Genomic DNA, 15,242 nt, shown 5'->3' on the forward strand with positions numbered 1-15,242 from the left:
GGCTCCGGCTCCAGAACTGGCAACATCCTTGGCACCGACGCCAATCCGGCATAAGGGCAAGCCCACTATGATGTGGTGCCGATCGCCTTCACCACGGCACTGATCCCCGGCACCATCTCGATCTGCCCCACCCTTGTCAGATTCGGACTTCTCTTCAGAGTCAGAGGCGGACTCTTATGTTTCCAGGCAGAGCTGGCCCCGCTCCCGGCACCAGTTCCAGCACCACCCTAGGCAAGACAAAGGGCAGCCGGGGCCTGTAATGTCCTGGCCTCCGCAGTGACAGGGACCGACGCAGTGGCCCTTCTGGACACCGTGTGGGCCTATCGCCAAGTCCAAGGCCCAGATTCCATGGCCCTGTTGGTGACATCGGAGGCGCAAATCCCACCATCGGCCACATCTGTAGCACAGGTGCCTCCCCGGGTTAGGGATGCACAAGCCCAGACTGACGAGGACGTCAGAACCAGAACAGGCAGTGGCACCGAAGCAGCTGCTGCCATTTCCTGCACACCTCAAGCAGCGCAAGGAGATCCCCACGAGCCAGAGGGGCAAGAGGACCCTGTGCCTCCGAGGGCATCGTCCTCGTCCTCCCTGGATGAGGCAGTAGCAGGCACCTCCACCACTCTGGCTGCTATGGACACTGGGGCCCATCAAGACCTGTTCAGGAGGGTGGCCCAGAACCTGAACTTGCAGGCAGAGGTGGTCTCTGAGGATACGGATCCCATGGTGGATATTCTGGCCCCTGATGGGCCCTCGAGGGTGGTTCTGCCCCTCATCAGAACCATACAGAATACCACCAAGGTGCTGTGGCACACACCCGCCTCTATCCCACCAATAGCCAAGGGCATAGAGTGCAAACACTTTGTGCCTTCCAAAGGGTACAAGCACCTCTTCACCCACCCACAGCCCAAGACCCTGGTGGTGGAGGCGGCGAACCACAAAGAGTGCCAGGGGCAACCAGAGCCTACCCCCAAATCTAAGGATGCTAAATAGCTGGACCTCTTTGGTTGGAAAGTCTACTCCACTGGGGGACTCCAGCTTCGCATAGCAAATCAGCAAGTGGTCCTGAGCTCCTATGCTTATAATTCCTGCGGCTCTCTGGCCAAATTCCAGGAATTGCTGCCAGCTGACTCCCGCTCAGAGTTTGGGGCGGTTCTGGAGTAGGTCGCCAGGACCTCTCTTCAGGCCACCCTGGACTCAGCTGACTCGGCCACCCGCACTCTGGGCACGGCCATAGCTATGAAACGCGGCTCTTGGCTACAGGTCTCAGACTGCCGCATGAGGTCCAGAACACAATTCAGGACCTGTTCTTCAACTGCTCCAGCCTCTTTGCAGAGCAGACAAACTCAAGGCTGCATAGCCTTAAGGACTCACGGGTGACCCTCAAGTCTTTGGGGCTGCAGACACCAGCCCCACAAAGAAAGGCATTTAAGCGCCAGGCTGCCCAATGATTCTACCCTGCCCCTCCTAGACAGGTCTACAGTAGGAAGCGGGGCAGAAGTAATAGGAGGCGCTCATCTCAGGCCTCCTCCAGCCAAGGGCAGGGCTCAGCTAAGCAGCCCTCAAGCGCAAAGCCAAACTTTTGAAGATGTGCCCAAGACGGAGCACCAGTTCAATACCTGGATCCTTCCCCTCCCTTTGTGAACTGTTTATCCCATTTCTACCGTGCCTGGGCTCAAATAACCTCAGACCATTGGGTCCTGAGCATGGTAGAATTGGGTTATTCTCTCCAATTCTGCTCCCTCCTGTCCTCCCACCCACTCTCTCCGTCCCTCTTCAGGGACCCTTCTCACGAGCAACTTCTAGTGCAGGAGGTGCAAACACTCCTACAGTTGGGGTGGGGAGGTAGAGGAGGTTCCCCTGGAGTTTGGGGCAGGGGATTCTACTCCTGTTACTTCTTAATCCCCAAGGTCAAAGGTGGGCTCAGGCCCATTTTAGACCTGTGAAACCTCAACAAATTCATGAAGAAATTGAAGTTCCACAAGGTCTCCCTGGCCTCCATCATTCCCTCTCTGGATCTGGGGGACTGGTACGCTGCCCTCAACTTGAAGGATGGGTACTTCCACGTCTCCCTAATCCCTTTCCAGAGACGGTTTCTGCGATTTGTGGTCAGCGGCGCGTATTATCAGTTCATGGTCCTCCCCTTCGGCCTATCGGCAGCACCTTGGGTGTTCATCAAGTGCATGGCGGTCGTGGCGGCCTTCCTTCGAAAGTGTCAGGTGCAAGTCTTCCTGTACCTAGACGATTGGCTCATCAAGGGCCAGACCCGAGCCCAGGTGGAGGAACACGTGAACCTGGTCTGTACAATGTTCCTCAATCTCAGTCTCATCCTCAACATGGCGAAGTCAACACTGGCTCCCACTCAAAGAATAGAATTCATCGGGGCCCTCCTGGACTTCACCCAGGCCAGGCGTGCCTGCCTGAGTCTCGTTTTCTAGCCATGAGCGCCATCATACAAGGTCTCTACCGGTTCCCCACCACAACAGCCAGAAACTGCCTAAAATTACTTGGGCATATGGCAGCATGCACTTATGTGGTGCAGCACGCAAGGCTGCGCCTCTGTCCCCTCCAGCTGTGGCTGGCCCAAGCGTATAGACCAAACCAGGACCATCTGGACAGTCTGGTCATGCTTTTTCCCCGGGCTCTCGAGTCCCTCCAGTGGTGGCTCGATCCACAGACAGTCTGTGTGGGAGTACCTTTTTCCAAACCTCAGCGGTTGCTGTCACTAGTCATGGATGCATCAGCACTGGGGTGGGGAGTGCACCTGGGCAACCTCAGAACACAAGGCCCATGGTCCCAAGCGGAGGTATTACTACACATCAACGTCAGGGAGCACAGGTGGTGCATCTAGCTTGCCAGACATTTCAGGCCCATCTTCAGGGCAAATGTGTATCAGTGTTGATAGACAATAGTGATGTTCTATATAAACAAACAGGATGGTGCTCACTCCTCTCCCCTGTGCCAGGAAGCCCTCAGGTTGTGGGACTTTTGCATCGCCCACTCAATACAGTTGGAGGCGTCGTATCTGCCGGGGCACAAAATGAACTGGCTGATTGCCTCAGCAGATCTTTCCATGGCAATGAATGGTCCCTCTGACCAGACGTCATCAGCAATATTTTCCTGAGGTGGGGATCTCACGACACAAGGCAACAGGAAGTGCCAGCAGTTCTGCTCCTTCCTGAATCACAGCACTGGCTCAATAGTGGACGCCTTTCTCCTCTCGTGGATGGGGTACCTGCTGTATGCATTCCCTCTCATCCACAAGGTCCTCCTCAAGGCCCGGCAGGACAAGGCTACATTGATTCTCATAGCGCCGACATGGCCCCGCCAACACTGGTTCTCCACATTGTTGAACCTCTTGGTGGACACGCCCATGACCTTGCCCATGAGTCCAGACCTCATCACGCAGTTCCATGGCCGCCTTCAGCACCCACGCCTGGCGTCTCTCCACCTCACTGCATGGAAAATCCATGGCTAAACCTTTTAAAGCTCCAGTGCTCCAATTTGGTTAGGGAGGTTTTCCTTGGCAGTAGAAAGCCCTCCACTCATGCCACTTATCTAGCCAAGTGGAAAAGGTTCTCTATTTGGTCCGCACAGAAGGGCACCCCTCTGCTGCAGTCCTCAGTCCCCTTTATACTGGACTATTTACTCTGCTTAAAGCAGCAAGGGCTGACAGATTCGTCAATCAAGGTGCACCTGGCAGATATTTCTGCTTTCCACCCGGGCGCAGCGGGGCGGTCAGTATTTGTTAACCCCATGGTTGGACGCTTCCTTAAAGGGCTAGATAGACTGTACCCCCGGGTGCGGCAACAGGTCCCCCCATGGGACCTTAACCGGGTCCTCTCAAGGCTCATGGGGGGGGCCCCCTTTCAAATCTCTAGCAACTTGTTCTCTGGTTTACCTCTCTTGGAAAGTGGTGTTTCTCATGGCTATCACGTTTGCCAGAAGAGTGTCTGAGCTCAAAGCTTTAACGTCTGAGCCCCCTTATACAGTGTTTTATAAGGACAAGGTACAATTGCGGCTGCATCTGGCTTTTCTCCCTAAGGTTATTTCATGCAAATCAGGACATCTTTTTACCACTGTTCTTCTCAAAGCCACATGCTAATGACAGGGAATGCCGGCTCCATTCCCTAGATGTTAGACAGGCGCTGGCTTTTTACATTGAGCGGACAAAGCCATTTAGGAAGTCGACACAACCCTTCATCGCCATTGCAGAGAGAATGAAAGGTCTGCCAGTCTCATCCCAATGAATCTCTTCTTGGATCACGGCCTCTATCAGGCAACCTGGCAAAGATTCCAGCCCCAACACTGACTGCACACTCCATGAGAGCGCAAGCTTCATCTGCAGCATTCCTGGCGCAGATCCCCAGTCAGGACATCTGCAGGGTGGTGACGTGGTCATCTATTCATACCCTTACGTAGCACTACGCCATCACGCAGCAAGCTAGAGACAATGCCATGTTTGGTAGAGCAGTGCTTCAGTCTGCAACTCGGTGAACACCGACCCCTCCTCCGGGGAACTGCTTGGGAGTCACCTACTTGGAATTGACATGAGCAATCACTTGAAGAAGAAAAAATGGTTACCTACCTTTTGTAACTGTTGTTTTTTGAGATGTGTTGCTCGTGTCCATTCCAAGACCCACCCCCCTCCCCTCTGTCAGAGTATCCGGCAAGAAGGAACGGAAGAGGCAGCGGGTCGGGACCCATATACACAGCCATGAAGGAGCCACTCCAGGGGGCTCCACAGCCAATCCGATGGGTACCGCTAGGGAAAAACCTTCCAACGATCATGCAAACGGGGCGTACGCACCTACTTGGAACTGACATGAGCAACACATCTCGAAGAATAACAGTTACAAAAGGTAGGTAAGCATTTTTTTCGGCTTTTAAAATGCAACCACTTTCCTCTCCAGGTGCACACATGCGTGATTTTAGCGACAACCAATCACAAAGACAATAGGGGTGCAGTTGGAGTTCGTGAAGTTCATAGATACCACAGTGATGAGTGCAGTATACATGCCTAGATTAGAGTAATGTGATGGTTCATGTTTCATTTGATGGAGTAGAATTACTCACAGGCCCAGACTTCACGCTTTCAGGTGCAAGATGATGTAAATTACACCTCCCTGTGCCACCCTGGACTGCTTTTCCTCAAGGATGACAAACACAAGGGAGAACAGGGACTCATGGTATTGGACCCCTTTCAGGGTCTGAGCAGAGGATGGCAGATTTCATTTCCACAGGGTGCTCCACAGGAACTTCAGTGATGAGGCTGCAGAGGAGATGCACTGAATCAACCTCCCTGGCTTCTCCTCTGTCAGTGCCATTCCCTTGCCGTATACGTGGCCATGCTCTCCAGCCCCTCCACAGAACATTGCTATGATGAGTCTTCCCTTCCTTTGCAGATTATAATGACACGGAGTCACAAAATCATAATAATTTTTGCAAACAAATGAAATCCTGTGAATAATCACAATTAGGTATTAATCCCTCAGTGCAACGCTCAGGCATTATGCCACCAGAATAACAAAAGAGCAAGGATAGTCCAGGGGCGAGAGTGAGCCCAGTTCAGTTCCCTGCTCTGCCACAGACTTCCTGTAGGACCTCACTTAATCTCTGTGCCTGAGTTCCCCATGTGTAAAATGGAGATAATGGCACTTCCCTATTTCCCAGGGGAGTTGGGAGGATAATGCATTAAAAAATGTGAGATGTTCAGATACTACAGTAATGGAGGCTGTATAAATACCTAACATTGACTAACAAGCTGGGCATTCACAGCCGGTGATGCATATACCCTGCAGAGCATTGCTATTGTAAAGCATGTTCCAGAGCTGAAGACGAGTGTATGCAGAATCGAACATAAAAGAAAATAATCAATCGCATAGTCCTTAAGCATCACTGCAATGAAATGCTGTTAATGCAGTCCAAGTTGTTTTGCTCTTAAATGCTATATTCCAAATGCTGATAAAGAACCTACCTTTGAAAACAGCTTCTGCCAAAGTCCACAGGTACAGTTATATTTCCTTTATGCTAATTCCTCCAGCATGGCACTTTGAGCTGGCTAATTTGGGGCCTGATCCTGCTTTCCCAACTCCCATTGATTCACGTCTTCTAGCAAAAACATAAAGGTGCCTCAGATTATGCTACTGTCTCTTATGAAAATATTTTATTTACTTTCAGGGTAAAGAATAGCAAAGAATAACAGACACTTTGTTTAGGAGACAGAATAAAGCACCTTCTATTACTAACAGGAAGATAAACTAGATAATGTGCTAGTGCCATATTAGGATGATATTTTTAGGGTGATATTTTTTAACATTCTGGACAGAGAGTAATAGAGAACCTAGTTTTTCCACTCTAATTTCTATGATTCTGTGAACTAACAACAAATCTAGCAAGACATTTCATTGCACCAACTTCTGTTGGTGAGAGACACTAGCTTTCAAGTTACATAGAGCTCTGTCTCAGGTCTGGGAAAAGTACTGAGGTCTGGGTCTACACTACAGCCCTATATCGGTATAACTACTCACTCGGGATGTGAGAAACCCACACACCTGAGCCACATAAATTACACTGACATAAGTGCTTGTGTGGACAGCGCTATGTTAGCAGGAGAGCTTCTCCTGTCAACCTAGCTACCGCCTCTTGGATAGGTGGATTTACTACACCAACGAGAGAGCTCTCTCTCCCATCAGCTTAGAGCATCTTCATTAAAGCGCTACAGCAATGCAGCTGCACTGATGCAGCATTTTAAGTGTAGATGTGCCCTCAGAGTGTCACAGCTAAATACAAGGCCAAAGAGATAGTTTAGTAAGTAGTTTGAACATATTCTAAGGGACCATTCAAGGTGAAGTGGCCCATTAACACCCTTGTAGTCATAGGACAAAAAAAGGGGACTAGTGGGTTACAGATTGTTGTAATAAGACATAATTCCAATGTCTTTATTAAGACCATGATATTTAGTTTCTAGCAAAGTGATGAATTTAAGCTCCCAGGTTTGTCTTTTGAAAGTGTTGGGCAGGTTTCCTTTGAGGAGATGACAGAGAGATCAGATACAAAGTGATTGCTTTGTGACATGTTCACCCACAGGTGATACAGTGGTTTTTGTCTTTTATCATTTTCCTGTGTGACAGCAGTGACTGTCTGGTTTCATCCACATAGTTGTTATTGCAGCATTTCGTGCACTGGATGAGGCACACCACATGGTGTGATAGGCACGTGTAAGACCATGGATCTTGAAAGGTGTATTGTGGGGGGTGTTGATTGTAGCAGTGGAGATATGTCTGCAGGTTTTGCATCTGTTGTTCTGGCAGCATCTGGTGCCGCTTTGAGTTGGGAGTCCTAGTCTGTGAGGAGCTTCCTTCTTCTTCGAGAGATGTCCCTGTGGGTGCTCCACTCCAGGTGTTGGTGCGTCCCTGCGCCTTCGCTCGGAGATTTTTCGCAGCAGTACTCGTACTGGCCACGCATGCGCAGAGGCTGCCCCGCTGTGAGTCTAGGATAATAGTGCGCATGCGTGGCCAATCTCCTCAGTTTCTTCTCTACCGTCCCCGGCCTGAGACGGAGCTCAGCAGACTCGTTAGGAAATCCCTCACTCTTGCTACAATTACCTATTCTAGTAGTTAGTTTGTTGTCAGTTCTTGTTAGTGTAGTTCATTAGTTCTTTTATCTGTTAAAAAAAAAAAAAAAATTCTCTCAGCTGCAGCCGCTTCGGCCATGCCTGGCTCCACAGGCTTTAAGCGCTGCTCTACGTGTAAGGATGCTATCCCGCTCTCTGATGGCCATTTTCAATGTATAAAGTGCTTGGGAGAAACCCACATTCCCCAAAAATGTGCCCACTGTAGCAAACTCAGTTCCAGGGCACGGAAGGACAGGGAGCTTAAACTGAAACTGCTCCTCCTGCAAAAGTCTATCGGGTCAGTTTCAGACCCAGGCACCGACTCTGGCTCTGCTGCCCGCCACAGCCCCCCTGCTTCAAAAAAACTGAAGAAATCTACAAAAAAGGGGCAGCCCTCTCCAACAAAGAAGTTGGTGAGGCACAAGAGTTCTTCAGGCAGGTCAACAGTTTCCCTGCCCATGCTTCCCCGCCTCAGCACTTTTGAAGAGCCGGGCTCCTCAGGCACCGCACGGAAGCCACCTCAGGATGCGGCGGCGGCGCGAAGCTCCGGTGCCGAGGCTTCAGGCTTTCAGTTGCCTGCCTCGTTTATGGCACCGTTCGGCATCGCGACGGACGCGGTGCCGACATTTCCTGCCCTGCCTGACCCTCTGCAGGCTAATGTTGCCCCCCCGGCACCGACCACGGCACCGGCAGCCACGGCACAGACTGACAGGGATATCAAAAGCAAAACCCCTGCTCAGAGGAATGTTCCCTCACGGCAACCTCCTCCTCCACAGTTTTCACCTCACGCAGGAGCCTCACCTTTTCAATTTACTCAGACAGCAGATCTATTGGTATCACCTATTCTGCAGTCTCCCCTGATAAATGCCTGTTTTTCTCCAATGCCTGAGTCAGGATCTGAACAACCTTCCTCCAGTGAGGAGGAAGCTGATCCACAGGCAGTTTTTTCTCCATATCAAGACTCCCAGACCCCAATCAACAGAGGTTACAAAAAGACTACCTCAGCCTATTCTCAGGATCCTGCCCCATGGGGAGTGAACCCCTGGATGGCACCACCTATGCCCTACCCACCACCATGGCAATGTTGGGCACCATGGGCATCGTACCCTCGAGAACACGTGCGCTACGGCACCTCGACCAGGCGCAACACCGGTCTAGCACCGCCACCTGACGGACCTGCCAGTGACACAAGATACCAGGCAGCACCGTCACACTTCCAGGAGCAACTGAGTCCTGCTCCTATTCCAGCAGAGCCCGACGTAACGCCTGAGGAAGCCTTACTCCCCTTCCTCCAACACCGTCGGATGACTATGCAAAATTCCAAGACCTCTTTAAAAGAGCTGCCAGTGACTTGAGAATTAACTTGGAGGAAGTCACTGAACAACGGCATGAGCTAACAGACATCTTACAGCCCTCTTCTTCCTCTAGAGTGGCATTACCAATCAACGTAGCCCTTTTAGAACCCGCTAAATCCATCTGGCAGACTCCAGCCACAAGCCTACCTACCTGTAAACAAGCGGACAGGAAGTACTTCATCCCTTCAAAGGGCTCTGAATTCCTTTTTACCCATCCGGCGCCAAACTCATTGGTAGTAGATGCAGCGAACAAGAGGGCCAAACAACAGTACTCCCGCTCCACTCCAGCCAACAAGGACAGTAAATACCTGGACCTCTTTGGCCGTAAAGTATATGCATCCTCGACGCTACAATTTCGCATAGCTAATTATACTGCAGTCCTTGCAAAATATGACCACAAAAACTATAATAAATTCATGGATTTTATTGATGACATCCCAGAACAGAAGAAACAACAATTCACAGCTCTGGGTTCCGAAGGACAAACCATATCACGTACCGCTCTTCAAGCGGCCCTCGATGTAGCTAACACTGCAGCAAGGTCGACCGCCACAGCAGTGGTCATGCGACGGGGTTCATGACTCTCCTCCTCTTTCTTTCCTTGAGAGGTTCAGAGCACCATTGAAGATCTTCCCTTTGACGGGGAAAAACTTTTTGCCTCCACCACGAACGACGTGCTTCATTCGATGAAGGACGCAAGGGCAACCCTCCGGTCCCTAGGTCTCCAGCCACCTGCAACCAGAAGACGACAATATAGATACCAACCTTATCAACGTCCACGCTACCCCGCATTTACACAACACTCCTATAGACCACAGGAGCAACAACAACAAAGCCAAAGACCAAGATTCCAGTGTCGTCGTCCTAACTCTACAGGGGCGCCGCAACCCCCTCCAACTAATAGGCAGATTTGAAGCATTGGTCGAGGGTTTAGAAAACAGCGTTCCCACTTCAGCCGGCACACCTATCTTTGGACACCGCCTACGACCATTCTCTCATCAATGGCACAAAATTACATCCGACAAGTGGGTCATAGAGGTAGTTACAATTGGATACGCCATCCCCTTCCTCTCCCTCCCTCCCACCCACCCACCCTCCCCGTCCCTCTTCAGGGACCCATCTCACGAGCGACTACTCTTCCAAGAAGTGCAGCATCTCCTTCAACTGGGAGCAGTAGAAACTGTGCCAGAACGACACAGAGGGAAGGGTTTTTACTCCCATTATTTCTTAACAGAGAAGAAAAATGGGGGATGGCGACCAATCCTCGACCTCAGGCGGCTCAACAAATTTGTCAAAAAGCAAAAGTTCAAGATGGTCACTCTCACCACTATAACCCCAGCGCTGGAGCAGGGCGACTGGTTTTCAGCCCTCGACCTACAGGACGCCTATTTTCATGTGACTATACACCCCTCCCACAGACGGTTCCTACGTTTTACTCTCGGCTCCACACATTTCCAATACAGGGTTCTCCCCTTCGGACTGTCCACGGCCCCCCGTGTTTTTTACAAGATCCTAGCCGTAGTTACAGCCTACCTCAGAAAACAAGGGGTTGTAATATTTCCTTACCTAGACGATTGCCTCCTCAAAGCTTCAACGTTCGACGAAGCTCTCCGATCCATATGACTTACCATCGATTGTTTCCTATCTTTAGGCCTGCAAATAAACAAAAACAAATCCACATTATACCCCACCCAACATCTGGAGTTCATAGGGGCATACCTCGACTCCCGGACGGGGTTGGCATCTCTCCCACCAGACCGCTTCAACTCTATAAGCCGACTGGCCACAAGGATTCGCAACAGTCCCCAGGTGACTGTCCGAGACTGCCTACAAATACTAGGTCACATGGCCTCGTGCACCTCTGTGGTCCAAAATGCACGCCTATACATGAGGTGCTTCCAAGCGTGGTTGGCCACGGTGTACAGACCGAATGTGCACCCTCTGAACAAGACTCTCCCCATACCTGTCCGAGTCAAAGATTCCCTACAGTGGTGGACAATTCACTCCAACCTCTGCTCTGGAGTCCCCTTTCTTCAGCAGGCTCCATCCCTCATACTGACGACCGATGCATCTCTGACAGGCTGGGGTGCACACATGTCTCACCACACAGTCCAGGGACTTTGGTCTTCAACCGAGACCTCTCTCCATATAAATGTCCTAGAACTTCGAGCCATTCGCAATGCGTGCCGTCAATTCCTGCCACTAATCAAGAATCAACACGTACGCATAATGACAGACAATATTGCATGCATGTTCTATGTGAACAGGCAGGGAGGAGCTCGATCCCATTCGCTGTGCACAGAGGCTATGAAACTCTGGAACTGGTGCATTGCGAACAACATCCGGGTATCAGCAGCCTATCTTCCCGGAGTGATGAATACCACAGCGGACGAACTAAGCAGACGTTTCCCCTGGGATCACGAATGGGAAATAAACGAGCACACCATTCACAACGTATTCCGCATTTGGGGCTACCCAGCAATAGACCTCTTTGCAACTGCAAAAAACAAGAAATGTCCCAATTTTTGCTCCAGAGCAGGACTAGGCAAACATTCCCTGGGAGACGCATTCATGATCCCATGGCACCAAAACTTACTCTATGCATTTCCCCCAATACCGGTTCTCAACAGGGTCCTGATAAAAATACGAACAGATCGGGCCAAGGTGATCCTAATTGCCCCGTCATGGCCCAGAGAGCCGTGGTTTCCGTTTCTCACCAAAATGTCGATTCGACCACCAATCCCCTTGCCTCTCATCCCGAACCTCCTATCACAACAACACGGCCGTTTTCTCCACCCCAACCTGTCCATGCTTCACCTCAAAGCATGGTTCCTACATGGTTCTCCCAAAGTGAACTAGATGGCTCTGAACAAGTTCAAAGAGTGCTCCTACATAGCAGAACACAATCTACTTGCACCACCTATCTACGCAAGTGGAAACGATTCACACACTGATGTTCAGCTAAACAACTTGGTCCCACGTCAGCATCTCTTCCGCTCATACTTGTCTACCTATTGGACCTTAAGCAATCCGGCCTTTCTTTCAGCTCCATCAGGGTCCATTTAGCTGCTATTACAACTTTTCATGACAAAATTGATGACACTTCTGTATTTGCTCATCCTATCACCAAGCGCTTCCTCAAGGGACTCCAAACCCTATACCCAGACATTAAACCACCTACCACCCTGTGGGACCTTCATCTAGTACTATCTTGCCTAACTCAACAACCATTTGAACCCCTAGCCACGTGCTCCCTTTTACACCTCTTGATGAAAACAGCATTTTTAGTGGCAATTACCTCTGCCAGACGGGCAGGAGAAATAGCAGCTCTTATGGCAGACCCACCATATACGCTATTTTTCAAAGACAAGGTTACCCTCAGGTTACACCCCAGTTTTCTTCCAAAGGTACACTCGTCATTCCACATTAATGAGCCGATACACTTACCGACCTTTTTCCCGAAGCCACATGCGCACTCGTTCGAAGCCTCAGTGCATACACTAGATGTCCGCAGGGCATTGTCCTTCTATTTGGATAGAATCAAACCCTTTAGAAATTCTCCTAAACTTTTTGTCTCGATCGCTGAGCGTTCCAAAGGTACCCCTATTTCTACCCAGAGACTTTCAAGCTGGATTTCTCAATGCATCCGGCTGTGCTATCAGATGAAGAAGGTTACACCTCCAGACGGCATCAGAACGCACTCCACGAGATCTCTGGCTGCCTCTGTTGCATTCTTACGCAAAGTTCCCCTGGCTGATATCTGTAAAGGAGCCACTTGGTCCTCTGAACACACATTTGTTAAACACTATGCCCTTATTCAAGGCCCTCTATCTGATATACGCTTGGGCAGGGCGGTACTATCTACGGCATTCCTATCAGATCCGAAGTCCCTACCTCCTTGAGGCACATGGCTTTTAAGTCACCTGGAGTGGAGCACCCACAGGGACATCTCTCGAAGAAGAAGAGGAGGTTACCCTCCTCCCCTCTACTTTGGAGTTGGGGTAGCCTCCGTTGTAGAGAAGGAACTGAGGAGATTGGCCACGCATGCACACTATTATCCTAGACTCACAGCGGGGCAGCCTCTGCGCATGTGTGGCCAGTACGAGTACTGCTGCGAAAAAACTCCGAGCGAAGGCGCAGGGACGCACAAACACCTGGAGTGGAGCACCCACAGGGACACTCATCTCGAAGAACGTCAGTTACTGCACAGGGTGAGTAACCTCCTCTTCTGGTGATGAGCTATTGGAGGTTGGGGGGTTGTTTGAAGGCCAGAAGAGGGAGTTCAGGAAAGATTTCTTTCAGGATGGGGTCCCCATTGAGTATGGGTTATTGTTTGATGATACACTGCATACAGCAAATCTAGCAACAGATACAAGGATTGGGATTAGCTAAATCTTGACAGCAGTGGTGCAGTGGAAACTGCTATCCAAAGCGTGATTGCCATTGCAGGCACAAGAGGATTCAGACTGAATCCTGCTACCTTACTCGCATGCAAAAATCTACAGATGACTCAGAAATGCATCTGCAAATCTCCTTATTCATTATCTTGTCCTAGCTGACTGAGCTTCATCACCAAGCTATTGATAGTTAATTTAGCACCATACACACAGTGCAGCATCTGTCCAGAATGGAAATACAGATTTTATTGCAGAATATATGCTCTTTGAAGTCCTACACTGGTGTTGGGTGTCTAGCCTACTATCACACAGCTGTCTTACTACTCCTGGCTACTACTTTCCTTTGAGTCACTTTGAATTAGGAAGTAGCCTCTTCATTTGTGTGTTAATAGGATCCTGCAATGGAACAATTCTGTAGAAACCCATCAGGACCACAAGGTCCAGATTCAGCCCTGCTGGCATGGAAAGCTACAAACCTCCCTGTGCCAGGCTGGGGTACAGGCTGGGTGGGGGCAGTGCAAAGGATCAATGTGAATTGTGAACTGGTGTTTCCACTACTGCTCTCCCCACAGGTTCCTCCTGGGGAAAGCAGCTATAGTTACTTACACCCAGTGGTTCCATAACAGAACCAGAGGAACATGCTGAATCAGATGGGCCTAGCCAGATGTGCTTTGGGGCTGTTTAGTTACCTTCATTCCCTCCCCAGCAAAGGAAGGATTACATTTATTTTCTTGCCACACTTCAACTTCCCATCCTTAGCTTGACCTCTTACTCCCTGGTATCCTCCATCAGCTCCTGTCTCAGAGATGAATGAGGACTTTATATAAATATTAAATACAGGAGCATAGAAAAAAATGTTTTTTAATTTCCTAATAATGAGATTCAGTTCCCCGATAGATGGCCCAATCCTGCAGTATTTGCTCATCCCAATACAACCATTCATTTCATATTGTAGCGGCATTTCTTATTTAATACCTTTCTGTTTTGACAACTGTGGTCAGAATCAATGTCCCTTAGGTGAACTTGGCTTGCCAGGTCTCAACGATATGGACCATGCCATGGCTCATGCAGTTCAGTAGCATCAATAGCAACACAATGGGCCATCAAAGAAACTTGCAAAAAATATACACATTTTGTTTTGGAGTATTTTTAACTGTGATCAAAAACACTGCTGCTTCCAAAAACAAAACTGGTGCTTAATTAGCTGTTAGAACTGTAGATTACTACAATTTATGGGAACATACTGATTGGGAATTTGTTATTCGTGCTTGCCTGAAGGTAATGTTTGGCTCAAGTATAGTCGATGTCAGAGAGACTAGAATTTCAGCTTGATTTGTCTACAATTAAGCCACTAGCAGAATTTAAATGGATTTGGAGTTATACCTACAGTACCACTCATGTGAAATGAAATTTCAAATGCACAGATGTGCTTGTACAATAGGAGGCTTTTATGTATCACAACAGAAAATGTTTCTCCGTTTTCTTGAAGTATTCTCTGATGGATTTATTATCCAAGATGGTGGTTGGCCAGCCTCATTTTGTCCGTTGCATCAAGCCAAACAATGATCGGCAGGCACACAAGTATGACAAAGAGAAGGTACTGGTACAGCTGCGCTATACGGGAATTCTGGAGACGGCAAGAATTCGGAGACAGGGTTATTCCCATCGCATACTGTTTGCTAACTTCATAAAACGGTAAGTACATGTACATATGAGCGTATTTCTATGATTGTTGTCTGATGTTTGCTGAATGTCATCAGCATGCTTGGAGCTGTATAAAACAAAGATAAAGACCAAGTCCTTGTCAAAGATCACATGCTAGACTGGACAGACAGAATATTTCAGACATGAGGGTAACACATCTTTTTGATTTGTAGG

At 49.4% G+C, this 15,242-nt stretch overlaps 1 protein-coding gene across 2 annotated transcripts in view; it reads left to right on the forward strand.

Moving 5' to 3' along the window:
* The window catches only part of MYO3A (myosin IIIA), a 187,444-nt gene that overhangs the window by 129,091 nt on the left and 43,111 nt on the right, over positions 1-15,242 (forward strand). For both annotated transcript variants that reach the window (XM_065398708.1, XM_065398707.1), the window contains exon 26: positions 14,854-15,059. In XM_065398708.1, the coding sequence (XP_065254780.1) occupies positions 14,854-15,059 (206 nt within the window). The remainder of the gene's footprint in view (positions 1-14,853; positions 15,060-15,242) is intronic.

This window comes from Emys orbicularis, chromosome 2, assembly GCF_028017835.1.
Source record: "Emys orbicularis isolate rEmyOrb1 chromosome 2, rEmyOrb1.hap1, whole genome shotgun sequence".
NCBI lineage: Eukaryota > Metazoa > Chordata > Testudines > Emydidae > Emys > Emys orbicularis.